Here is a 25,243-nt window from a genome sequence, read left to right on the forward strand (position 1 = left end):
GGCTGGGCTGGGTGGGGGACGGGGCAGATGGCCAGGGGGTTTGTAAGCCAGAGCGAGAGCTGAGCCCCTCAGGGCAGGGCACGGTACCGCCCTCGGGGCTGGGGGCAGAGGTGCTCGGGGCTGCCCGTGCTGGCAGGTGCCCAGAGAGGCTTTGGGGATGTGCCGGGTGCCCGTGGCTCCGTGGGACGCTGCGGTGTGGCAGGGCTGGGGCCTCGGGAGACTCGACTCTGGTGTCCCTTGCCCTTTCATGGGGCACAGCCCAGGCAGGGCGGCTTGGGCAGGATGGGCCCCGTGCTGTCTCCAGCCAGGGCCCGCAGCCCCTTCCAGCCTGTCGACACCAGTGCCCGCGGCCCCTTCCAGCCTGTCGACACCAGTGCCCAAAGGCTTTCCTGGGACAGCCCGTGGCTCCCACCCGTGCAGTGCTCACAAACCCTGCCCTTGCTCCCTCGCCGCTCCCTCCCCGCCCTCCTACCGGCCCCCAGCTCCAGGCGGCTCCTGCCCCGCTCCCCCAGCCCCGTGCTCCCTCCCACCCAGCCCCGCTGAGCCCCCTTTTCTCCCGCCTCCTCCAGGCCATGGCTGCGGCAATCGCCCTCGTCCTGGCTCTGCTGGCCGTCCAGCACGGGCTGAAGCGCGATGACCAGGTCGATGTGGCTACGGGCGAGCGGATGCAGCGGCGTGCGGAGTATCTGTGTCAGGAGATGACTCGGCTGGTGCAGGAGATTGAGCAGAGCAGGGGCGCGCGGGAAGCCACGCTCCTTTCGGCGTTGCAGCCGTGGCCGCTGTGGGCCGTTGCAGGAGCCGTGGTCTTGCTCGCTGAGGTCTGCTGGCTGGCCAGGGAAATGAAGCTTGCCTCTGACAGCTGCCGTGAGCAGGACAGCTCCAGCAGCGAGGAGGAGGAGGACAGCGAGGAGGAGGAGGAAGACCTGAACGGCGCGCACAATGTTGTCAGGTCTTTGGCTGCGTCCACCCTTCGCCCATGCAGGGCCTGCCCGACACGTGCAAGGTGCTGAAGGAGCTGGTGGGTGACCTCCTGGCTGTCTGCCGTGTGCTTTGCAAGAGGGCTTTCATGCCCCAGATGCACCCAGCCTTTGGGATGGACGGCACCTATGAAGCCTGGAGCGTCCGCGAGAGCAGCGTCGCCTACCGCCTGCTGGTGTTCCTGCGGCCACCCGCCGGGCACTCTTTCAGCCTGGAGCTGGACACCACGGGGCAGCTGCCAGCAAGGCGCTCCGGCATCCACGTGGTGCTGGAGTGCATGTGCTCGAGGGAGCCGCTGCTGGGGGAGATCTTGTGCTTTCTCCACCACCCCGACGAGAAGCGGCGGAGCGATCGGAGCTCGGACCTCCTACGCACCCTCTGCACAGGCTCCTACCTAGACGTGGAGAAAATCGCCTGCTGGGTCCAGCGCTTGGTGAGATCAGCCTGGCTGCTTTTGCCTCAGTCGCACCACTGCCAGCTAACGGTGCTGCCCTCCTCCCAGTCCTGCCGGTTCCAGCTGACAAGCGCCTCCAAGGTGAACATCTGCACTGAGATGATCTTTGCAGTGCAGCAAGGCAGCTCAGGCGCCTACCTGAGCCTCGAGTAGGCAGAGGCCAGCTTTCCCGGCAGCACACCGTGGCCGGAGAGCTGCGCCGTTGTCGAGAGGCAGCTTTTCCCGCTCACTCACGGCGAGGCACAGCCAGCAGGACGATTTGCACCTCAGAGGTCTGCAGCTCTGCCCCCACTTCCTGGTGGTCACAGGCTTTTCCAGCCATGCCTGTGACCCTGAGGACCTACTCTGCTCTCACACTGGTGGGGCCCGGGCGACAGTTTTGGACCCTGGGACAGAGAATCTGCTCATCCCAGAGACTGCCTGGGGAGTCTGTGCCGCAGACCTGAGCACACCAGGCATGGAGGTGACACCGCTCAAGCAGAGCTCAGCGTAACCAGAGTGTGGGGAATCTCCCCGGGTCCAGCTGCAGATGCCGTTGCAACTGAGGCGCCTGTTACCACCTGGAAGAGGATGGGAGCACCCATCCTCTTGGAAAGAGCTGATCCCCTCTGGGACCTTTCCGCGATGCAGAGAGGACAATAAATTAGCTTGTTTTAGCCAGCCCTCTGTGTGGGAGTGTCTGTGCACGACTTTGCTGGGGAATGTGGGCAGGCAGCGGGTTGCTACCTGCTGAGATGCAGAAGCAGCGGACTGGCATTTGGAGGTAAGTAAGCAGTACCAGAGCAGAATGCTTCCCCTGGCCCCTTTTTCCTTTCTTGTCCAGATTTCTGCTCTGCTTCCCTTTTAAGGGGAAGATGCCTCTGTGCATGTATACCTGATGGGAGGGAACGAGGGCAAGGGAGCCAGACCTTTCTCAGCCGTGGCCCCTGACAGGGCAAGAACCAATGGGCACAAATGAAAAACCGTGACATTCCATCTGAACCCAGGAAAGCACGTCCTGACTCTGAGGCTGCTCTAACACTCACACAGGCTGCCCAGGGAGGTTGTGGAGGCTCCAGCCTTCGCAAGTCACCTGGACGCGGTCCTGGGCAGCGTGCTGTAGGTGGCTGTGCTTGAGCAGGGGGGTTGCACCAGATGAACTTGGGGCAAACCACCCCCTGGGAGCCCGACAGCATTGCCCCGGGGCGACCCCTGGGGAGGTGGACATCATGGGCTCCAAGCGGTGAGCCCTCTGCACCGGCAACGAGCAGCACGAGCGCAGAGCGGGGCTCTGGATGCTCCGCTTGCTGCCGTGGTGAGAGGCTTGGGCACGAGCCAAGGCAGAGCGGCAGCCGGAGAGCTGGAGGCCCAGCTAGGGCAGGCGCAGGAGGGAGGAGTGTCCTGCAGCACCAGGCACCTCCCCTCCTGCACCCCCCATCCCCATGTGGAAAGAGACTCGCTTTTGGCACACTCCTCTCTCACCAGCACAGCAAGGACAGAGACCCTGCCATGGAGAGGCCCCAGCCCGCCACAGGGATAGTCACCGTCACCCCCACATCACTGTCGCCAAGGCACCAAGAGCACCGTCCCGTCTCCAAGCACCAAGGCCAGCACCAAGGCAGCCGAGCCACCTCACAGGCTGGCAGAGCAGGAGTAAACCATGCCCGGGCCACGTCACCTGCTCTCACACGTGCACACTTTGCGTTCCTTTGCGTGGCCTGCCTACAGTCACAGGCAGATAGAGCAAAGCTACGTCTAGGGTGTTCCTGGAGTGTGGGGAAGAGAGCTTCCTGACACAGCTGGTGAGTGAGGCAACGAGGGAAGGCGTTCTGCTGGACCTGTTGTTTGCCAACAGAAAAGGACTTGCGGGTGATCTGACGGTTGGAGGCCGTCTTGGGCACGGCGACCATGACATTATCGATTGAGTTTTCGATTCTCGGAGAAGTAAGGAGGGTGTTCAGCAGAACTGCCACCCTGGACTTGCGGAGGGTTGCGGGAGTTACATCCCGTTGGCAGCCGCTCACAAGTGGTGTTCCCCAGGGCTCGGTCTTGGGGCCAGTTCTGTTTAGGATCTTGATCAACGATCTGGACGAGGGGATCGAGTAGTGCACCCTCCTCAGTAAGTTTGCAGGCGGCACTGCTTTGTAACCAGGCCATAAATTGACAGAGCAGAGCACAGGGACCTGCTCTCTCTGCTCTGCAAGCTCTCCCTGGTTGCTCGGAGCTCATCACCCGCAGCCCTGACAATGCACTGACGCTTTCCCAGGTGCTCCCAGCCACTGCCCAGTCTGGCAGCAGCGTCACCTCTTGGTATTAACTCTCCTGGGAAGACGAAGGAGCAGGGAACTATTTGTCCAGGTTAGACCCAGACCAGCAGCCCACTGGAACTGCCCTGCCAGATTCAGCCCTTAGGGAAAGATTTTTCTGTGCGTGCCGCCTCTTCATAAGCCATCTCCCCTTGCCACTGGGGTCTCGTTTGCTGAAAAGGTGTGCATTGAAGCAAAACTCAAATTCCAGAAGGGATTGATCGAAGCTCCTGGGTTTTACATACAAGCAGGACAGAAAACTGGCAACTTCGGATGAAGCAATAGAGTCCCAGAGTGACTCCACTTCTACAGACACAACTACTTTATAGGCATTGAATGTTACAATAATACAGTAAGCTCAAGAAACAGGATGGGTAGCTCATGTGTGTCTGCTCATTACTGAGCTGAGAGCGTTATCCCTTCTTTGTTGTGATGTGTAACTGCCGAGTTAGATCACTAGCTCTGCAGTGGGGTGTCAGCTCGGCTGGGTTACCTACTCTTTGTAGCATGTTTTGGATGTACATGCACCACTGTTAGCCCGCTCCTGCTTTCAGCCTGGCCACCCAACCCTCTGACCGTGTCCCACGTTACTGACCGCCAGAATGGATCAGTGCTCCGAGTACATCTAAGGGCTGTCAGGGGCTCAGCAGCGTTCCCACAGCTCAGCTGGGGGAGCAGAAATACCCTTGTGCCTGATGATGGCAAATATGAGCTGTGGGGAAAATAAAATACATGAGGGGCCAGCTCTGCTCTCCATGCCCAGCCTCCTGTCGCACTGGAAATCGGGGTGACCTGGGGGTGGGAAAACACAAGGGACTATGCACCCTGCCTGGAGAGAGCTGATGTGAGCCAGGGACTGTTCACAGCCTGCTGGTTTCTGTCAGGTGCGGTTCAGGCCTGCCATTTCTGAAGACCTGGAGGCTTTCCTGAGCCTCTGAGACCGTACTGTCTCTTCCGAAGAAAGTCATCTTATCACTCCCTGATGGCTGACTGTTGAACCTAAGCACTCCTTTTCTGAAGTTTGCACCCAAGGGACTTGAATCCAAGAGACGGGAAATTAAGCAAAAAGTTCAGAGACATTTCTCTGCTGCGTACCTACACACAGCACTCCAGACGACTTAGGTGCTTTCTCATAAGTAGTCAGGCCTGTCAGGGTGGTTCTGGTGGTTCTGATAACACTCGACTTCCAGTAGTGCAGGTGCCAGTTGCAAAGGCACTAGCCTCTTGCTATTATAAATTACAGCATTCCTGAGGTGGAAAGGACCTCTCAAGGTCTCTAGTCCAACCTCCTGCTCCAAGCAGGGCCCTCTAGATCGGCTTGCTTAGGGCTCCGAGCAGCTGAATTGTGAATGTTGTTCCTAGAACCTCTGTGGGTCCCTTTCTAGTGTTTATTTGTTTCCTCACGGGGAACAAATTTTTGCTAGTATTTAATCAAAACTTTGCATTTATGCAAGATCCCCATTCTAGCACATTGTTCCTTATATGCGCTTTCTGGCTTACTGGTGCATGGCAGAGTCTAAACTCAATGTTTGTCAGGGGACAACAAATGCTTCTTTCCCTCACCATGAGCCCAAACACTTGGTTTTCTCTTCAGAGTTCAAAATCTCCTTGTCTTCTGACTCCTTTTTTAAAGGGCATCCTTCTTCCTCTGTGTAGGAGGGGAGGAAGTCCCCCAACTATGCAGGTTTTTCCTGTCTTTCGGCTCAATCGGATAATAAAAGGTGCTACTAAGAGTTTACAGACCCTCATACCCAGAGTTTAGGAAATCTTTACCTTGGCTGATCCAGACAGATGACTTGCTTACTGCTTTCTCCCATTTGACTCTGACATGAGTGTTATCTAGCTCTCAGCTGACAACAATACATACGGTCAAGTTTTGCACTTTGATTACGGTTGCAAAACTACCTAACTTCCAGACACAAACGTTGCCACAGACTGCATATTGCCCCTTGCATTCTCCTGGAGAAACTGGCTGCTCATGGCTTGGACGGGCGTACTCTTTGCTGGGTAAAAAACTGGCTGGGTGGGCGGGCCCAAAGAGTTCTGGTGAATGGAGTTACATCCCGTCGGCGGCCGCTCACAAGTGGTGTTCCCCAGGGCTCAGTCTTGGGGCCAGTTCTGTTTAGGATCTTGATCAACGATCTGGACGAGGGGATCGAGTAGTGCACCCTCCTCAGTAAGTTTGCAGCCGACGCGAAGCTGGGCGGGAATGTTGATCTGCTCGAGGGGAGGAAGGCTCTATGGAGGGGTCTGGACAGGCTGGATCGATGGGCCGAGGCCAGCTGTATGAGGTTCAGCAAGGCCAAGTGTTGGGTCCTGCCCTTGGGTCACAACAACCCCATGCAACGCTACAGGCTTGGGGAAGAGTGGCTGGAAAGCTGCCCGGCGGAAAAGAACCTGGGGATGTTGGTTGACAGCCGTGTGAATATGAGCGGGCAGTGTGCCCAGGTGGCCAAGAAGGCCAATGGCATCCTGGCTTGTATGAGAACTAGCGTGGCCAGCAGGAGTAGGGAAGTGATCGTCCCCCTGTACTCAGCACTGGTGACACCTTGAATACTGTGTTCAGTTTTGGGCCCCTCACGACAAGAAAGACTCTGAGGTGCTGGAGCGTGTCCAAAGAAGGGCAAGGAAGCAGGTGGAGGGTCTAGAGCACATAGGGTCTTATGAGGAGCGGCTGAGAGAACTGGGGTTGTTTAGCCTGGAGAAAAGGAGGCTCAGGCGAGACCTCATGGCTCTCTACAACTACCTGAAAGGAGGTTGTCACGAGGTGGGTGTCGGTCTCTTTTCCCAAGTAATAAGCGACAGGCCGATAGGAAACGGCCTCACGTTGTGCCAGGGGAGGTTTAGACTAGATATTAGGAAAAATTTCTGCACTGGAAGGGTTGTCAAGCATTGGAACAGGCTGCCCAGGGAAGTGGGGGAGTCACCGTCCCCGGAGGTATTTAAAAGGCGTGGAGATGTGGCGCTTAGGGACGTGGTTTAGTGGTGGACTTGGCAGTGTTAGGTTTACGGTTGGAGTCGATGATCTTCAGGGTCTTTTCCAACCTAAATGATGCTATGATTCTGTGTTCCCTCCGCTTGGGACCTCAGGTCCCCACCACCTGGACAAGAGAGACCTCACAGAGAAAGGGACTTCAGGGCATGCTCCCACTTAGTGACATCCCCTCCCCCTTTTTGCCTCCGGAAGGCTTTGGACAGGAGGTGCATCGGATGTACGGTTCTGCACATGCTGAAGTGGCAGAAACATGGCACCCGTGTCAGTCTTGGCACACGTGCAGCAAGGCTAGAGAAAGCTTTTGAGGTGCCTGGGTCTCAAGGCATGCACTCATGCCGTACAGGCCACGTCTGTGGGAGGCACGGTCCGCAGCGGTGGCCAGGGGGGTCTCCTGAAGCGGGGGAACCTCAGGGGAGCAGAGATGCGGGCTCCGGCGTGGCCTCTCCAGCCCCGTCGCTTGCCCTTGCAGGGGGCAAGTTGGTAGCCGGAGACAGGAGCCGCAGGAGCTTTTCCACTTGCAGCAGGGACACGACTGGCATTTTGCTTGAGCGTCAGGGTTTGCAGGGCTAAGTCCGGGCCCGGCAGAAGGAAGCCAAGAGGAGAAGAGGGAGGAGGAGTTTTGTCTCTGCCCAAGGGCTCGTAGCTCTCCTCTTCGAGACAACTCCGAGTCAGACCACCTGGCCCAGAGAACTTTGCACCTCTCGACGTAAGCCAGGGACGTGCACCTACCGTCCCCGTTTTCATGTCAATGACGGTTTTGGGGGGTGTGTGCCCGCTTTGTGAAGAGAGCCCCTGGGAGCTCGCTCCTGCCGGGCGGGTTTGTACTTGGTGTGATGCCCAGGACCCGCTGAGTCGGGCGGTGGGGACGAAGGCTGGGGCTTGCCGGCCGGGTGATGCTGCTCTGGTGGCTGTGACAGCACAGAGGACAAGTCACAATGGGAGCCGTCCCCAGGGCCATCATCGGGCAGCCCCACTGCTGTTTAGCTTGGGCGATCGGTGAGTGCAGCATGCGGGGGAAAGGCTGGGCTGGGTGGGGGACGGGGCAGATGGCCAGGGGGTTTGTAAGCCAGAGCGAGAGCTGAGCCCCTCAGGGCAGGGCACGGTACCGCCCTCGGGGCTGGGGGCAGAGGTGCTCGGGGCTGCCCGTGCTGGCAGGTGCCCAGAGAGGCTTTGGGGATGTGCCGGGTGCCCGTGGCTCCGTGGGACGCTGCGGTGTGGCAGGGCCGGGGCCTCGGGAGACTCGACTCTGGTGTCCCTTGCCCTTTCATGGGGCACAGCCCAGGCAGGGCGGCTTGGGCAGGATGGGCCCCGTGCTGTCTCCAGCCAGGGCCCGCAGCCCCCCAGCCCCTTCCAGCCTGTCGACACCAGTGCCCAAAGGCTTTCCTGGGACAGCCCGTGGCTCCCACCCGTGCAGTGCTCACAAACCCTGCCCTTGCTCCCTCGCCGCTCCCTCCCCGCCCTCCTACCGGCCCCCAGCTCCAGGCGGCTCCTGCCCCGCTCCCCAGCGCCGTGCTCCCTCCCACCCAGCCCCGCTGAGCCCCCTTTTCTCCCGCCTCCTCCAGGCCATGGCTGCGGCAATCGCCCTCGTCCTGGCTCTGCTGGCCGTCCAGCACGGGCTGAAGCGCGATGACCAGGTCGATGTGGCTACGGGCGAGCGGATGCAGCGGCGTGCGGAGTATCTGTGTCAGGAGATGACTCGGCTGGTGCAGGAGATTGAGCAGAGCAGGGGCGCGCGGGAAGCCACGCTCCTTTCGGCGTTGCAGCCGTGGCCGCTGTGGGCCGTTGCAGGAGCCGTGGTCTTGCTCGCTGAGGTCTGCTGGCTGGCCAGGGAAATGAAGCTTGCCTCTGACAGCTGCCGTGAGCAGGACAGCTCCAGCAGCGAGGAGGAGGAGGACAGCGAGGAGGAGGAGGAAGACCTGAACGGCGCGCACAATGTTGTCAGGTCTTTGGCTGCGTCCACCCCTTCGCCCATGCAGGGCCTGCCCGACACGTGCAAGGTGCTGAAGGAGCTGGTGGGTGACCTCCTGGCTGTCTGCCGTGTGCTTTGCAAGAGGGCTTTCATGCCCCAGATGCACCCAGCCTTTGGGATGGACGGCACCTATGAAGCCTGGAGCGTCCGCGAGAGCAGCGTCGCCTACCGCCTGCTGGTGTTCCTGCGGCCACCCGCCGGGCACTCTTTCAGCCTGGAGCTGGACACCACGGGGCAGCTGCCAGCAAGGCGCTCCGGCATCCACGTGGTGCTGGAGTGCATGTGCTCGAGGGAGCCGCTGCTGGGGGAGATCTTGTGCTTTCTCCACCACCCCGACGAGAAGCGGCGGAGCGATCGGAGCTCGGACCTCCTACGCACCCTCTGCACAGGCTCCTACCTAGACGTGGAGAAAATCGCCTGCTGGGTCCAGCGCTTGGTGAGATCAGCCTGGCTGCTTTTGCCTCAGTCGCACCACTGCCAGCTAACGGTGCTGCCCTCCTCCCAGTCCTGCCGGTTCCAGCTGACAAGCGCCTCCAAGGTGAACATCTGCACTGAGATGATCTTTGCAGTGCAGCAAGGCAGCTCAGGCGCCTACCTGAGCCTCGAGTAGGCAGAGGCCAGCTTTCCCGGCAGCACACCGTGGCCGGAGAGCTGCGCCGTTGTCGAGAGGCAGCTTTTCCCGCTCACTCACGGCGAGGCACAGCCAGCAGGACGATTTGCACCTCAGAGGTCTGCAGCTCTGCCCCCCTTCCTGGTGGTCACAGGCTTTTCCAGCCATGCCTGTGACCCTGAGGACCTACTCTGCTCTCACACTGGTGGGGCCCGGGCGACAGTTTTGGACCCTGGGACAGAGAATCTGCTCATCCCAGAGACTGCCTGGGGAGTCTGTGCCGCAGACCTGAGCACACCAGGCATGGAGGTGACACCGCTCAAGCAGAGCTCAGCGTAACCAGAGTGTGGGGAATCTCCCCGGGTCCAGCTGCAGATGCCGTTGCAACTGAGGCGCCTGTTACCACCTGGAAGAGGATGGGAGCACCCATCCTCTTGGAAAGAGCTGATCCCCTCTGGGACCTTTCCGCGATGCAGAGAGGACAATAAATTAGCTTGTTTTAGCCAGCCCTCTGTGTGGGAGTGTCTGTGCACGACTTTGCTGGGGAATGTGGGCAGGCAGCGGGTTGCTACCTGCTGAGATGCAGAAGCAGCGGACTGGCATTTGGAGGTAAGTAAGCAGTACCAGAGCAGAATGCTTCCCCTGGCCCCTTTTTCCTTTCTTGTCCAGATTTCTGCTCTGCTTCCCTTTTAAGGGGAAGATGCCTCTGTGCATGTATACCTGATGGGAGGGAACGAGGGCAAGGGAGCCAGACCTTTCTCAGCCGTGGCCCCTGACAGGGCAAGAACCAATGGGCACAAATGAAAAACCGTGACATTCCATCTGAACCCAGGAAAGCACGTCCTGACTCTGAGGCTGCTCTAACACTCACACAGGCTGCCCAGGGAGGTTGTGGAGGCTCCAGCCTTCGCAAGTCACCTGGACGCGGTCCTGGGCAGCGTGCTGTAGGTGGCTGTGCTTGAGCAGGGGGGTTGCACCAGATGAACTTGGGGCAAACCACCCCCTGGGAGCCCGACAGCATTGCCCCGGGGCGACCCCTGGGGAGGTGGACATCATGGGCTCCAAGCGGTGAGCCCTCTGCACCGGCAACGAGCAGCACGAGCGCAGAGCGGGGCTCTGGATGCTCCGCTTGCTGCCGTGGTGAGAGGCTTGGGCACGAGCCAAGGCAGAGCGGCAGCCGGAGAGCTGGAGGCCCAGCTAGGGCAGGCGCAGGAGGGAGGAGTGTCCTGCAGCACCAGGCACCTCCCCTCCTGCACCCCCCATCCCCATGTGGAAAGAGACTCGCTTTTGGCACACTCCTCTCTCACCAGCACAGCAAGGACAGAGACCCTGCCATGGAGAGGCCCCAGCCCGCCACAGGGATAGTCACCGTCACCCCCACATCACTGTCGCCAAGGCACCAAGAGCACCGTCCCGTCTCCAAGCACCAAGGCCAGCACCAAGGCAGCCGAGCCACCTCACAGGCTGGCAGAGCAGGAGTAAACCATGCCCGGGCCACGTCACCTGCTCTCACACGTGCACACTTTGCGTTCCTTTGCGTGGCCTGCCTACAGTCACAGGCAGATAGAGCAAAGCTACGTCTAGGGTGTTCCTGGAGTGTGGGGAAGAGAGCTTCCTGACACAGCTGGTGAGTGAGGCAACGAGGGAAGGCGTTCTGCTGGACCTGTTGTTTGCCAACAGAAAAGGACTTGCGGGTGATCTGACGGTTGGAGGCCGTCTTGGGCACGGCGACCATGACATTATCGATTGAGTTTTCGATTCTCGGAGAAGTAAGGAGGGTGTTCAGCAGAACTGCCACCCTGGACTTGCGGAGGGTTGCGGGAGTTACATCCCGTTGGCAGCCGCTCACAAGTGGTGTTCCCCAGGGCTCGGTCTTGGGGCCAGTTCTGTTTAGGATCTTGATCAACGATCTGGACGAGGGGATCGAGTAGTGCACCCTCCTCAGTAAGTTTGCAGGCGGCACTGCTTTGTAACCAGGCCATAAATTGACAGAGCAGAGCACAGGGACCTGCTCTCTCTGCTCTGCAAGCTCTCCCTGGTTGCTCGGAGCTCATCACCCGCAGCCCTGACAATGCACTGACGCTTTCCCAGGTGCTCCCAGCCACTGCCCAGTCTGGCAGCAGCGTCACCTCTTGGTATTAACTCTCCTGGGAAGACGAAGGAGCAGGGAACTATTTGTCCAGGTTAGACCCAGACCAGCAGCCCACTGGAACTGCCCTGCCAGATTCAGCCCTTAGGGAAAGATTTTTCTGTGCGTGCCGCCTCTTCATAAGCCATCTCCCCTTGCCACTGGGGTCTCGTTTGCTGAAAAGGTGTGCATTGAAGCAAAACTCAAATTCCAGAAGGGATTGATCGAAGCTCCTGGGTTTTACATACAAGCAGGACAGAAAACTGGCAACTTCGGATGAAGCAATAGAGTCCCAGAGTGACTCCACTTCTACAGACACAACTACTTTATAGGCATTGAATGTTACAATAATACAGTAAGCTCAAGAAACAGGATGGGTAGCTCATGTGTGTCTGCTCATTACTGAGCTGAGAGCGTTACCCTTCTTTGTTGTGATGTGTAACTGCCGAGTTAGATCACTAGCTCTGCAGTGGGGTGTCAGCTCGGCTGGGTTACCTACTCTTTGTAGCATGTTTTGGATGTACATGCACCACTGTTAGCCCGCTCCTGCTTTCAGCCTGGCCACCCAACCCTCTGACCGTGTCCCACGTTACTGACCGCCAGAATGGATCAGTGCTCCGAGTACATCTAAGGGCTGTCAGGGGCTCAGCAGCGTTCCCACAGCTCAGCTGGGGGAGCAGAAATACCCTTGTGCCTGATGATGGCAAATATGAGCTGTGGGGAAAATAAAATACATGAGGGGCCAGCTCTGCTCTCCATGCCCAGCCTCCTGTCGCACTGGAAATCGGGGTGACCTGGGGGTGGGAAAACACAAGGGACTATGCACCCTGCCTGGAGAGAGCTGATGTGAGCCAGGGACTGTTCACAGCCTGCTGGTTTCTGTCAGGTGCGGTTCAGGCCTGCCATTTCTGAAGACCTGGAGGCTTTCCTGAGCCTCTGAGACCGTACTGTCTCTTCCGAAGAAAGTCATCTTATCACTCCCTGATGGCTGACTGTTGAACCTAAGCACTCCTTTTCTGAAGTTTGCACCCAAGGGACTTGAATCCAAGAGACGGGAAATTAAGCAAAAAGTTCAGAGACATTTCTCTGCTGCGTACCTACACACAGCACTCCAGACGACTTAGGTGCTTTCTCATAAGTAGTCAGGCCTGTCAGGGTGGTTCTGGTGGTTCTGATAACACTCGACTTCCAGTAGTGCAGGTGCCAGTTGCAAAGGCACTAGCCTCTTGCTATTATAAATTACAGCATTCCTGAGGTGGAAAGGACCTCTCAAGGTCTCTAGTCCAACCTCCTGCTCCAAGCAGGGCCCTCTAGATCGGCTTGCTTAGGGCTCCGAGCAGCTGAATTGTGAATGTTGTTCCTAGAACCTCTGTGGGTCCCTTTCTAGTGTTTATTTGTTTCCTCACGGGGAACAAATTTTTGCTAGTATTTAATCAAAACTTTGCATTTATGCAAGATCCCCATTCTAGCACATTGTTCCTTACATGCGCTTTCTGGCTTACTGGTGCATGGCAGAGTCTAAACTCAATGTTTGTCAGGGGACAACAAATGCTTCTTTCCCTCACCATGAGCCCAAACACTTGGTTTTCTCTTCAGAGTTCAAAATCTCCTTGTCTTCTGACTCCTTTTTTAAAGGGCATCCTTCTTCCTCTGTGTAGGAGGGGAGGAAGTCCCCCAACTATGCAGGTTTTTCCTGTCTTTCGGCTCAATCGGATAATAAAAGGTGCTACTAAGAGTTTACAGACCCTCATACCCAGAGTTTAGGAAATCTTTACCTTGGCTGATCCAGACAGATGACTTGCTTACTGCTTTCTCCCATTTGACTCTGACATGAGTGTTATCTAGCTCTCAGCTGACAACAATACATACGGTCAAGTTTTGCACTTTGATTACGGTTGCAAAACTACCTAACTTCCAGACACAAACGTTGCCACAGACTGCATATTGCCCCTTGCATTCTCCTGGAGAAACTGGCTGCTCATGGCTTGGACGGGCGTACTCTTTGCTGGGTAAAAAACTGGCTGGGTGGGCGGGCCCAAAGAGTTCTGGTGAATGGAGTTACATCCCGTCGGCGGCCGCTCACAAGTGGTGTTCCCCAGGGCTCAGTCTTGGGGCCAGTTCTGTTTAGGATCTTGATCAACGATCTGGACGAGGGGATCGAGTAGTGCACCCTCCTCAGTAAGTTTGCAGCCGACGCGAAGCTGGGCGGGAATGTTGATCTGCTCGAGGGGAGGAAGGCTCTATGGAGGGGTCTGGACAGGCTGGATCGATGGGCCGAGGCCAGCTGTATGAGGTTCAGCAAGGCCAAGTGTTGGGTCCTGCCCTTGGGTCACAACAACCCCATGCAACGCTACAGGCTTGGGGAAGAGTGGCTGGAAAGCTGCCCGGCGGAAAAGAACCTGGGGATGTTGGTTGACAGCCGTGTGAATATGAGCGGGCAGTGTGCCCAGGTGGCCAAGAAGGCCAATGGCATCCTGGCTTGTATGAGAACTAGCGTGGCCAGCAGGAGTAGGGAAGTGATCGTCCCCCTGTACTCAGCACTGGTGACACCTCGAATACTGTGTTCAGTTTTGGGCCCCTCACGACAAGAAAGACTCTGAGGTGCTGGAGCGTGTCCAAAGAAGGGCAAGGAAGCAGGTGGAGGGTCTAGAGCACATAGGGTCTTATGAGGAGCGGCTGAGAGAACTGGGGTTGTTTAGCCTGGAGAAAAGGAGGCTCAGGCGAGACCTCATGGCTCTCTACAACTACCTGAAAGGAGGTTGTCACGAGGTGGGTGTCGGTCTCTTTTCCCAAGTAATAAGCGACAGGCCGATAGGAAACGGCCTCACGTTGTGCCAGGGGAGGTTTAGACTAGATATTAGGAAAAATTTCTGCACTGGAAGGGTTGTCAAGCATTGGAACAGGCTGCCCAGGGAAGTGGGGGAGTCACCGTCCCCGGAGGTATTTAAAAGGCGTGGAGATGTGGCGCTTAGGGACGTGGTTTAGTGGTGGACTTGGCAGTGTTAGGTTTACGGTTGGAGTCGATGATCTTCAGGGTCTTTTCCAACCTAAATGATGCTATGATTCTGTGTTCCCTCCGCTTGGGACCTCAGGTCCCCACCACCTGGACAAGAGAGACCTCACAGAGAAAGGGACTTCAGGGCATGCTCCCACTTAGTGACATCCCCTCCCCCTTTTTGCCTCCGGAAGGCTTTGGACAGGAGGTGCATCGGATGTACGGTTCTGCACATGCTGAAGTGGCAGAAACATGGCACCCGTGTCAGTCTTGGCACACGTGCAGCAAGGCTAGAGAAAGCTTTTGAGGTGCCTGGGTCTCAAGGCATGCACTCATGCCGTACAGGCCACGTCTGTGGGAGGCACGGTCCGCAGCGGTGGCCAGGGGGGTCTCCTGAAGCGGGGGAACCTCAGGGGAGCAGAGATGCGGGCTCCGGCGTGGCCTCTCCAGCCCCGTCGCTTGCCCTTGCAGGGGGCAAGTTGGTAGCCGGAGACAGGAGCCGCAGGAGCTTTTCCACTTGCAGCAGGGACACGACTGGCATTTTGCTTGAGCGTCAGGGTTTGCAGGGCTAAGTCCGGGCCCGGCAGAAGGAAGCCAAGAGGAGAAGAGGGAGGAGGAGTTTTGTCTCTGCCCAAGGGCTCGTAGCTCTCCTCTTCGAGACAACTCCGAGTCAGACCACCTGGCCCAGAGAACTTTGCACCTCTCGACGTAAGCCAGGGACGTGCACCTACCGTCCCCGTTTTCATGTCAATGACGGTTTTGGGGGGTGTGTGCCCGCTTTGTGAAGAGAGCCCCTGGGAGCTCGCTCCTGCCGGGCGGGTTTGTACTTGGTGTGATGCCCAGGACCCGCTGAGTCGGGCGGTGGGGACGAAGGCTGGGGCTTGCCGGCCGGGTGATGCTGCTCTGGTGGCTGTGACAGCACAGAGGACAAGTCACAATGGGAGCCGTCCCCAGGGCCATCATCGGGCAGCCCCACTGCTGTTTAGCTTGGGCGATCGGTGAGTGCAGCATGCGGGGGAAAGGCTGGGCTGGGTGGGGGACGGGGCAGATGGCCAGGGGGTTTGTAAGCCAGAGCGAGAGCTGAGCCCCTCAGGGCAGGGCACGGTACCGCCCTCGGGGCTGGGGGCAGAGGTGCTCGGGGCTGCCCGTGCTGGCAGGTGCCCAGAGAGGCTTTGGGGATGTGCCGGGTGCCCGTGGCTCCGTGGGACGCTGCGGTGTGGCAGGGCTGGGGCCTCGGGAGACTCGACTCTGGTGTCCCTTGCCCTTTCATGGGGCACAGCCCAGGCAGGGCGGCTTGGGCAGGATGGGCCCCGTGCTGTCTCCAGCCAGGGCCCGCAGCCCCTTCCAGCCTGTCGACACCAGTGCCCGCGGCCCCTTCCAGCCTGTCGACACCAGTGCCCAAAGGCTTTCCTGGGACAGCCCGTGGCTCCCACCCGTGCAGTGCTCACAAACCCTGCCCTTGCTCCCTCGCCGCTCCCTCCCCGCCCTCCTACCGGCCCCCAGCTCCAGGCGGCTCCTGCCCCGCTCCCCCAGCCCCGTGCTCCCTCCCACCCAGCCCCGCTGAGCCCCCTTTTCTCCCGCCTCCTCCAGGCCATGGCTGCGGCAATCGCCCTCGTCCTGGCTCTGCTGGCCGTCCAGCACGGGCTGAAGCGCGATGACCAGGTCGATGTGGCTACGGGCGAGCGGATGCAGCGGCGTGCGGAGTATCTGTGTCAGGAGATGACTCGGCTGGTGCAGGAGATTGAGCAGAGCAGGGGCGCGCGGGAAGCCACGCTCCTTTCGGCGTTGCAGCCGTGGCCGCTGTGGGCCGTTGCAGGAGCCGTGGTCTTGCTCGCTGAGGTCTGCTGGCTGGCCAGGGAAATGAAGCTTGCCTCTGACAGCTGCCGTGAGCAGGACAGCTCCAGCAGCGAGGAGGAGGAGGACAGCGAGGAGGAGGAGGAAGACCTGAACGGCGCGCACAATGTTGTCAGGTCTTTGGCTGCGTCCACCCCTTCGCCCATGCAGGGCCTGCCCGACACGTGCAAGGTGCTGAAGGAGCTGGTGGGTGACCTCCTGGCTGTCTGCCGTGTGCTTTGCAAGAGGGCTTTCATGCCCCAGATGCACCCAGCCTTTGGGATGGACGGCACCTATGAAGCCTGGAGCGTCCGCGAGAGCAGCGTCGCCTACCGCCTGCTGGTGTTCCTGCGGCCACCCGCCGGGCACTCTTTCAGCCTGGAGCTGGACACCACGGGGCAGCTGCCAGCAAGGCGCTCCGGCATCCACGTGGTGCTGGAGTGCATGTGCTCGAGGGAGCCGCTGCTGGGGGAGATCTTGTGCTTTCTCCACCACCCCGACGAGAAGCGGCGGAGCGATCGGAGCTCGGACCTCCTACGCACCCTCTGCACAGGCTCCTACCTAGACGTGGAGAAAATCGCCTGCTGGGTCCAGCGCTTGGTGAGATCAGCCTGGCTGCTTTTGCCTCAGTCGCACCACTGCCAGCTAACGGTGCTGCCCTCCTCCCAGTCCTGCCGGTTCCAGCTGACAAGCGCCTCCAAGGTGAACATCTGCACTGAGATGATCTTTGCAGTGCAGCAAGGCAGCTCAGGCGCCTACCTGAGCCTCGAGTAGGCAGAGGCCAGCTTTCCCGGCAGCACACCGTGGCCGGAGAGCTGCGCCGTTGTCGAGAGGCAGCTTTTCCCACTCACTCACGGCGAGGCACAGCCAGCAGGACGATTTGCACCTCAGAGGTCTGCAGCTCTGCCCCCACTTCCTGGTGGTCACAGGCTTTTCCAGCCATGCCTGTGACCCTGAGGACCTACTCTGCTCTCACACTGGTGGGGCCCGGGCGACAGTTTTGGACCCTGGGACAGAGAATCTGCTCATCCCAGAGACTGCCTGGGGAGTCTGTGCCGCAGACCTGAGCACACCAGGCATGGAGGTGACACCGCTCAAGCAGAGCTCAGCGTAACCAGAGTGTGGGGAATCTCCCCGGGTCCAGCTGCAGATGCCGTTGCAACTGAGGCGCCTGTTACCACCTGGAAGAGGATGGGAGCACCCATCCTCTTGGAAAGAGCTGATCCCCTCTGGGACCTTTCCGCGATGCAGAGAGGACAATAAATTAGCTTGTTTTAGCCAGCCCTCTGTGTGGGAGTGTCTGTGCACGACTTTGCTGGGAATGTGGGCAGGCAGCGGGTTGCTACCTGCTGAGATGCAGAAGCAGCGGACTGGCATTTGGAGGTAAGTAAGCAGTACCAGAGCAGAATGCTTCCCCTGGCCCCTTTTTCCTTTCTTGTCCAGATTTCTGCTCTGCTTCCCTTTTAAGGGGAAGATGCCTCTGTGCATGTATACCTGATGGGAGGGAACGAGGGCAAGGGAGCCAGACCTTTCTCAGCCGTGGCCCCTGACAGGGCAAGAACCAATGGGCACAAATGAAAAACCGTGACATTCCATCTGAACCCAGGAAAGCACGTCCTGACTCTGAGGCTGCTCTAACACTCACACAGGCTGCCCAGGGAGGTTGTGGAGGCTCCAGCCTTCGCAAGTCACCTGGACGCGGTCCTGGGCAGCGTGCTGTAGGTGGCTGTGCTTGAGCAGGGGGGTTGCACCAGATGAACTTGGGGCAAACCACCCCCTGGGAGCCCGACAGCATTGCCCCGGGGCGACCCCTGGGGAGGTGGACATCATGGGCTCCAAGCGGTGAGCCCTCTGCACCGGCAACGAGCAGCACGAGCGCAGAGCGGGGCTCTGGATGCTCCGCTTGCTGCCGTGGTGAGAGGCTTGGGCACGAGCCAAGGCAGAGCAGCAGCCGGAGAGCTGGAGGCCCAGCTAGGGCAGGCGCAGGAGGGAGGAGTGTCCTGCAGCACCAGGCACCTCCCCTCCTGCACCCCCCCATCCCCATTTGGAAAGAGACTCTCTTTTGGCACACTCCTCTCTCACCAGCACAGCAAGGACAGAGACCCTGCCATGGAGAGGCCCCAGCCCGCCACAGGGATAGTCACCGTCACCCCCACATCACTGTCGCCAAGGCACCAAGAGCACCGTCCCGTCTCCAAGCACCAAGGCCAGCACCAAGGCAGCCGAGCCACCTCACAGGCTGGCAGAGCAGGAGTAAACCATGCCCGGGCCACGTCACCTGCTCTCACGCGTGCACACTTTGCGTTCCTTTGCGTGGCCTGCCTACAGTCACAGGCAGATAGAGCAAAGCTACGTCTAGGGTGTTCCTGGAGTGTGGGGAAGAGAGCTTCCTGACACAGCTGGTGAGTGAGGCAACGAGGGAAGGCGTTCTGCTGGACCTGTTGTTTGCCAACAGAAAAGGACTTGCGGGTGATCTGACGGTTGGAGGCCGTCTTGGGCACGGCGACCATGACATTATCGATTGAGTTTTCGATTCTCGGAGAAGTAAGGAGGGTGTTCAGCAGAACTGCCACCCTGGACTTGCGGAGGGTTGCGGGAGTTACATCCCGTTGGCAGCCGCTCACAAGTGGTGTTCCCCAGGGCTCGGTCTTGGGGCCAGTTCTGTTTAGGATCTTGATCAACGATCTGGACGAGGGGATCGAGTAGTGCACCCTCCTCAGTAAGTTTGCAGGCGGCACTGCTTTGTAACCAGGCCATAAATTGACAGAGCAGAGCACAGGGACCTGCTCTCTCTGCTCTGCAAGCTCTCCCTGGTTGCTCGGAGCTCATCACCCGCAGCCCTGACAATGCACTGACGCTTTCCCAGGTGCTCCCAGCCACTGCCCAGTCTGGCAGCAGCGTCACCTCTTGGTATTAACTCTCCTGGGAAGACGAAGGAGCAGGGAACTATTTGTCCAGGTTAGACCCAGACCAGCAGCCCACTGGAACTGCCCTGCCAGATTCAGCCCTTAGGGAAAGATTTTTCTGTGCGTGCCGCCTCTTCATAAGCCATCTCCCCTTGCCACTGGGGTCTCGTTTGCTGAAAAGGTGTGCATTGAAGCAAAACTCAAATTCCAGAAGGGATTGATCGAAGCTCCTGGGTTTTACATACAAGCAGGACAGAAAACTGGCAACTTCGGATGAAGCAATAGAGTCCCAGAGTGACTCCACTTCTACAGACACAACTACTTTATAGGCATTGAATGTTACAATAATACAGTAAGCTCAAGAAACAGGATGGGTAGCTCATGTGTGTCTGCTCATTACTGAGCTGAGAGCGTTACCCCTTCTTTGTTGTGATGTGTAACTGCCGAGTTAGATCACTAGCTCTGCAGTGGGGTGTCAGCTCGGCTGGGTTACCTACTCTTTGTAGCATGTTTTGGATGTACATGCACCACTGTTAGCCCGCTCCTGCTTTCAGCCTGGCCACCCAACCCTCTGACCGTGTCCCACGTTACTGACCGCCAGAATGGATCAGTGCTCCGAGTACATCTAAGGGCTGTCAGGGGCTCAGCAGCGTTCCCACAGCTCAGCTGGGGGAGCAGAAATACCCTTGTGCCTGATGATGGCAAATATGAGCTGTGGGGAAAATAAAATACATGAGGGGCCAGCTCTGCTCTCCATGCCCAGCCTCCTGTCGCACTGGAAATCGGGGTGACCTGGGGGTGGGAAAACACAAGGGACTATGCACCCTGCCTGGAGAGAGCTGATGTGAGCCAGGGACTGTTCACAGCCTGCTGGTTTCTGTCAGGTGCGGTTCAGGCCTGCCATTTCTGAAGACCTGGAGGCTTTCCTGAGCCTCTGAGACCGTACTGTCTCTTCCGAAGAAAGTCATCTTATCACTCCCTGATGGCTGACTGTTGAACCTAAGCACTCCTTTTCTGAAGTTTGCACCCAAGGGACTTGAATCCAAGAGACGGGAAATTAAGCAAAAAGTTCAGAGACATTTCTCTGCTGCGTACCTACACACAGCACTCCAGACGACTTAGGTGCTTTCTCATAAGTAGTCAGGCCTGTCAGGGTGGTTCTGGTGGTTCTGATAACACTCGACTTCCAGTAGTGCAGGTGCCAGTTGCAAAGGCACTAGCCTCTTGCTATTATAAATTACAGCATTCCTGAGGTGGAAAGGACCTCTCAAGGTCTCTAGTCCAACCTCCTGCTCCAAGCAGGGCCCTCTAGATCGGCTTGCTTAGGGCTCCGAGCAGCTGAATTGTGAATGTTGTTCCTAGAACCTCTGTGGGTCCCTTTCTAGTGTTTATTTGTTTCCTCACGGGGAACAAATTTTTGCTAGTATTTAATCAAAACTTTGCATTTATGCAAGATCCCCATTCTAGCACATTGTTCCTTATATGCGCTTTCTGGCTTACTGGTGCATGGCAGAGTCTAAACTCAATGTTTGTCAGGGGACAACAAATGCTTCTTTCCCTCACCATGAGCCCAAACACTTGGTTTTCTCTTCAGAGTTCAAAATCTCCTTGTCTTCTGACTCCTTTTTTAAAGGGCATCCTTCTTCCTCTGTGTAGGAGGGGAGGAAGTCCCCCAACTATGCAGGTTTTTCCTGTCTTTCGGCTCAATCGGATAATAAAAGGTGCTACTAAGAGTTTACAGACCCTCATACCCAGAGTTTAGGAAATCTTTACCTTGGCTGATCCAGACAGATGACTTGCTTACTGCTTTCTCCCATTTGACTCTGACATGAGTGTTATCTAGCTCTCAGCTGACAACAATACATACGGTCAAGTTTTGCACTTTGATTACGGTTGCAAAACTACCTAACTTCCAGACACAAACGTTGCCACAGACTGCATATTGCCCCTTGCATTCTCCTGGAGAAACTGGCTGCTCATGGCTTGGACGGGCGTACTCTTTGCTGGGTAAAAAACTGGCTGGGTGGGCGGGCCCAAAGAGTTCTGGTGAATGGAGTTACATCCCGTCGGCGGCCGCTCACAAGTGGTGTTCCCCAGGGCTCAGTCTTGGGGCCAGTTCTGTTTAGGATCTTGATCAACGATCTGGACGAGGGGATCGAGTAGTGCACCCTCCTCAGTAAGTTTGCAGCCGACGCGAAGCTGGGCGGGAATGTTGATCTGCTCGAGGGGAGGAAGGCTCTATGGAGGGGTCTGGACAGGCTGGATCGATGGGCCGAGGCCAGCTGTATGAGGTTCAGCAAGGCCAAGTGTTGGGTCCTGCCCTTGGGTCACAACAACCCCATGCAACGCTACAGGCTTGGGGAAGAGTGGCTGGAAAGCTGCCCGGCGGAAAAGAACCTGGGGATGTTGGTTGACAGCCGTGTGAATATGAGCGGGCAGTGTGCCCAGGTGGCCAAGAAGGCCAATGGCATCCTGGCTTGTATGAGAACTAGCGTGGCCAGCAGGAGTAGGGAAGTGATCGTCCCCCTGTACTCAGCACTGGTGACACCTCGAATACTGTGTTCAGTTTTGGGCCCCTCACGACAAGAAAGACTCTGAGGTGCTGGAGCGTGTCCAAAGAAGGGCAAGGAAGCAGGTGGAGGGTCTAGAGCACATAGGGTCTTATGAGGAGCGGCTGAGAGAACTGGGGTTGTTTAGCCTGGAGAAAAGGAGGCTCAGGCGAGACCTCATGGCTCTCTACAACTACCTGAAAGGAGGTTGTCACGAGGTGGGTGTCGGTCTCTTTTCCCAAGTAATAAGCGACAGGCCGATAGGAAACGGCCTCACGTTGTGCCAGGGGAGGTTTAGACTAGATATTAGGAAAAATTTCTGCACTGGAAGGGTTGTCAAGCATTGGAACAGGCTGCCCAGGGAAGTGGGGGAGTCACCGTCCCCGGAGGTATTTAAAAGGCGTGGAGATGTGGCGCTTAGGGACGTGGTTTAGTGGTGGACTTGGCAGTGTTAGGTTTACGGTTGGAGTCGATGATCTTCAGGGTCTTTTCCAACCTAAATGATGCTATGATTCTGTGTTCCCTCCGCTTGGGACCTCAGGTCCCCACCACCTGGACAAGAGAGACCTCACAGAGAAAGGGACTTCAGGGCATGCTCCCACTTAGTGACATCCCCTCCCCCTTTTTGCCTCCGGAAGGCTTTGGACAGGAGGTGCATCGGATGTACGGTTCTGCACATGCTGAAGTGGCAGAAACATGGCACCCGTGTCAGTCTTGGCACACGTGCAGCAAGGCTAGAGAAAGCTTTTGAGGTGCCTGGGTCTCAAGGCATGCACTCATGCCGTACAGGCCACGTCTGTGGGAGGCACGGTCCGCAGCGGTGGCCAGGGGGGTCTCCTGAAGCGGGGGAACCTCAGGGGAGCAGAGATGCGGGCTCCGGCGTGGCCTCTCCAGCCCCGTCGCTTGCCCTTGCAGGGGGCAAGTTGGTAGCCGGAGACAGGAGCCGCAGGAGCTTTTCCACTTGCAGCAGGGACACGACTGGCATTTTGCTTGAGCGCCAGGGTTTGCAGGGCTAAGTCCGGGCCCGGCAGAAGGAAGCCAAGAGGAGAAGAGGGAGGAGGAGTTTTGTCTCTGCCCAAGGGCTCGTAGCTCTCCTCTTCGAGACAACTCCGAGTCAGACCACCTGGCCCAGAGAACTTTGCACCTCTCGACGTAAGCCAGGGACGTGCACCTACCGTCCCCGTTTTCATGTCAATGACGGTTTTGGGGGGTGTGTGCCCGCTTTGTGAAGAGAGCCCCTGGGAGCTCGCTCCTGCCGGGCGGGTTTGTACTTGGTGTGATGCCCAGGACCCGCTGAGTCGGGCGGTGGGGACGAAGGCTGGGGCTTGCCGGCCGGGTGATGCTGCTCTGGTGGCTGTGACAGCACAGAGGACAAGTCACAATGGGAGCCGTCCCCAGGGCCATCATCGGGCAGCCCCACTGCTGTTTAGCTTGGGCGATCGGTGAGTGCAGCATGCGGGGGAAAGGCTGGGCTGGGTGGGGGACGGGGCAGATGGCCAGGGGGTTTGTAAGCCAGAGCGAGAGCTGAGCCCCTCAGGGCAGGGCACGGTACCGCCCTCGGGGCTGGGGGCAGAGGTGCTCGGGGCTGCCCGTGCTGGCAGGTGCCCAGAGAGGCTTTGGGGATGTGCCGGGTGCCCGTGGCTCCGTGGGACGCTGCGGTGTGGCAGGGCTGGGGCCTCGGGAGACTCGACTCTGGTGTCCCTTGCCCTTTCATGGGGCACAGCCCAGGCAGGGCGGCTTGGGCAGGATGGGCCCCGTGCTGTCTCCAGCCAGGGCCCGCAGCCCCTTCCAGCCTGTCGACACCAGTGCCCGCGGCCCCTTCCAGCCTGTCGACACCAGTGCCCAAAGGCTTTCCTGGGACAGCCCGTGGCTCCCACCCGTGCAGTGCTCACAAACCCTGCCCTTGCTCCCTCGCCGCTCCCTCCCCGCCCTCCTACCGGCCCCCAGCTCCAGGCGGCTCCTGCCCCGCTCCCCCAGCCCCGTGCTCCCTCCCACCCAGCCCCGCTGAGCCCCCTTTTCTCCCGCCTCCTCCAGGCCATGGCTGCGGCAATCGCCCTCGTCCTGGCTCTGCTGGCCGTCCAGCACGGGCTGAAGCGCGATGACCAGGTCGATGTGGCTACGGGCGAGCGGATGCAGCGGCGTGCGGAGTATCTGTGTCAGGAGATGACTCGGCTGGTGCAGGAGATTGAGCAGAGCAGGGGCGCGCGGGAAGCCACGCTCCTTTCGGCGTTGCAGCCGTGGCCGCTGTGGGCCGTTGCAGGAGCCGTGGTCTTGCTCGCTGAGGTCTGCTGGCTGGCCAGGGAAATGAAGCTTGCCTCTGACAGCTGCCGTGAGCAGGACAGCTCCAGCAGCGAGGAGGAGGAGGACAGCGAGGAGGAGGAGGAAGACCTGAACGGCGCGCACAATGTTGTCAGGTCTTTGGCTGCGTCCACCCCTTCGCCCATGCAGGGCCTGCCCGACACGTGCAAGGTGCTGAAGGAGCTGGTGGGTGACCTCCTGGCTGTCTGCCGTGTGCTTTGCAAGAGGGCTTTCATGCCCCAGATGCACCCAGCCTTTGGGATGGACGGCACCTATGAAGCCTGGAGCGTCCGCGAGAGCAGCGTCGCCTACCGCCTGCTGGTGTTCCTGCGGCCACCCGCCGGGCACTCTTTCAGCCTGGAGCTGGACACCACGGGGCAGCTGCCAGCAAGGCGCTCCGGCATCCACGTGGTGCTGGAGTGCATGTGCTCGAGGGAGCCGCTGCTGGGGGAGATCTTGTGCTTTCTCCACCACCCCGACGAGAAGCGGCGGAGCGATCGGAGCTCGGACCTCCTACGCACCCTCTGCACAGGCTCCTACCTAGACGTGGAGAAAATCGCCTGCTGGGTCCAGCGCTTGGTGAGATCAGCCTGGCTGCTTTTGCCTCAGTCGCACCACTGCCAGCTAACGGTGCTGCCCTCCTCCCAGTCCTGCCGGTTCCAGCTGACAAGCGCCTCCAAGGTGAACATCTGCACTGAGATGATCTTTGCAGTGCAGCAAGGCAGCTCAGGCGCCTACCTGAGCCTCGAGTAGGCAGAGGCCAGCTTTCCCGGCAGCACACCGTGGCCGGAGAGCTGCGCCGTTGTCGAGAGGCAGCTTTTCCCGCTCACTCACGGCGAGGCACAGCCAGCAGGACGATTTGCACCTCAGAGGTCTGCAGCTCTGCCCCCACTTCCTGGTGGTCACAGGCTTTTCCAGCCATGCCTGTGACCCTGAGGACCTACTCTGCTCTCACACTGGTGGGGCCCGGGCGACAGTTTTGGACCCTGGGACAGAGAATCTGCTCATCCCAGAGACTGCCTGGGGAGTCTGTGCCGCAGACCTGAGCACACCAGGCATGGAGGTGACACCGCTCAAGCAGAGCTCAGCGTAACCAGAGTGTGGGGAATCTCCCCGGGTCCAGCTGCAGATGCCGTTGCAACTGAGGCGCCTGTTACCACCTGGAAGAGGATGGGAGCACCCATCCTCTTGGAAAGAGCTGATCCCCTCTGGGACCTTTCCGCGATGCAGAGAGGACAATAAA

General features: G+C 58.7%; 3 protein-coding genes across 3 annotated transcripts; all 3 read left to right on the forward strand.

Annotated features, from left to right (window-relative positions):
- Positions 1 to 8,277: 8,277 nt before the first annotated feature.
- On the forward strand, positions 8,278 to 9,291 carry LOC127028214 (inositol 1,4,5-trisphosphate receptor-interacting protein-like 1). Its single transcript, XM_050913960.1, has one exon. It carries the CDS (start codon positions 8,278 to 8,280, stop codon positions 9,289 to 9,291), a length of 1,014 nt encoding a protein of 337 aa, XP_050769917.1.
- A 6,716-nt stretch (positions 9,292 to 16,007) lies between these two features.
- Positions 16,008 to 17,021, forward strand: LOC127028215 (inositol 1,4,5-trisphosphate receptor-interacting protein-like 1). The gene has a single exon (XM_050913961.1). The coding sequence runs from the start codon at positions 16,008 to 16,010 to the stop codon at positions 17,019 to 17,021; it is 1,014 nt and encodes a 337-aa protein (XP_050769918.1).
- Positions 17,022 to 23,739: 6,718 nt separating this feature from the next.
- LOC127028216 (inositol 1,4,5-trisphosphate receptor-interacting protein-like 1) lies at positions 23,740 to 24,753 on the forward strand. Its single transcript, XM_050913962.1, has one exon. It carries the CDS (start codon positions 23,740 to 23,742, stop codon positions 24,751 to 24,753), a length of 1,014 nt encoding a protein of 337 aa, XP_050769919.1.
- Positions 24,754 to 25,243: the final 490 nt, after the last annotated feature.

Source organism: Gymnogyps californianus, unplaced genomic scaffold (assembly GCF_018139145.2).
Source record: "Gymnogyps californianus isolate 813 unplaced genomic scaffold, ASM1813914v2 HiC_scaffold_266, whole genome shotgun sequence".
NCBI classification, from domain to species: Eukaryota; Metazoa; Chordata; class Aves; order Accipitriformes; family Cathartidae; genus Gymnogyps; species Gymnogyps californianus.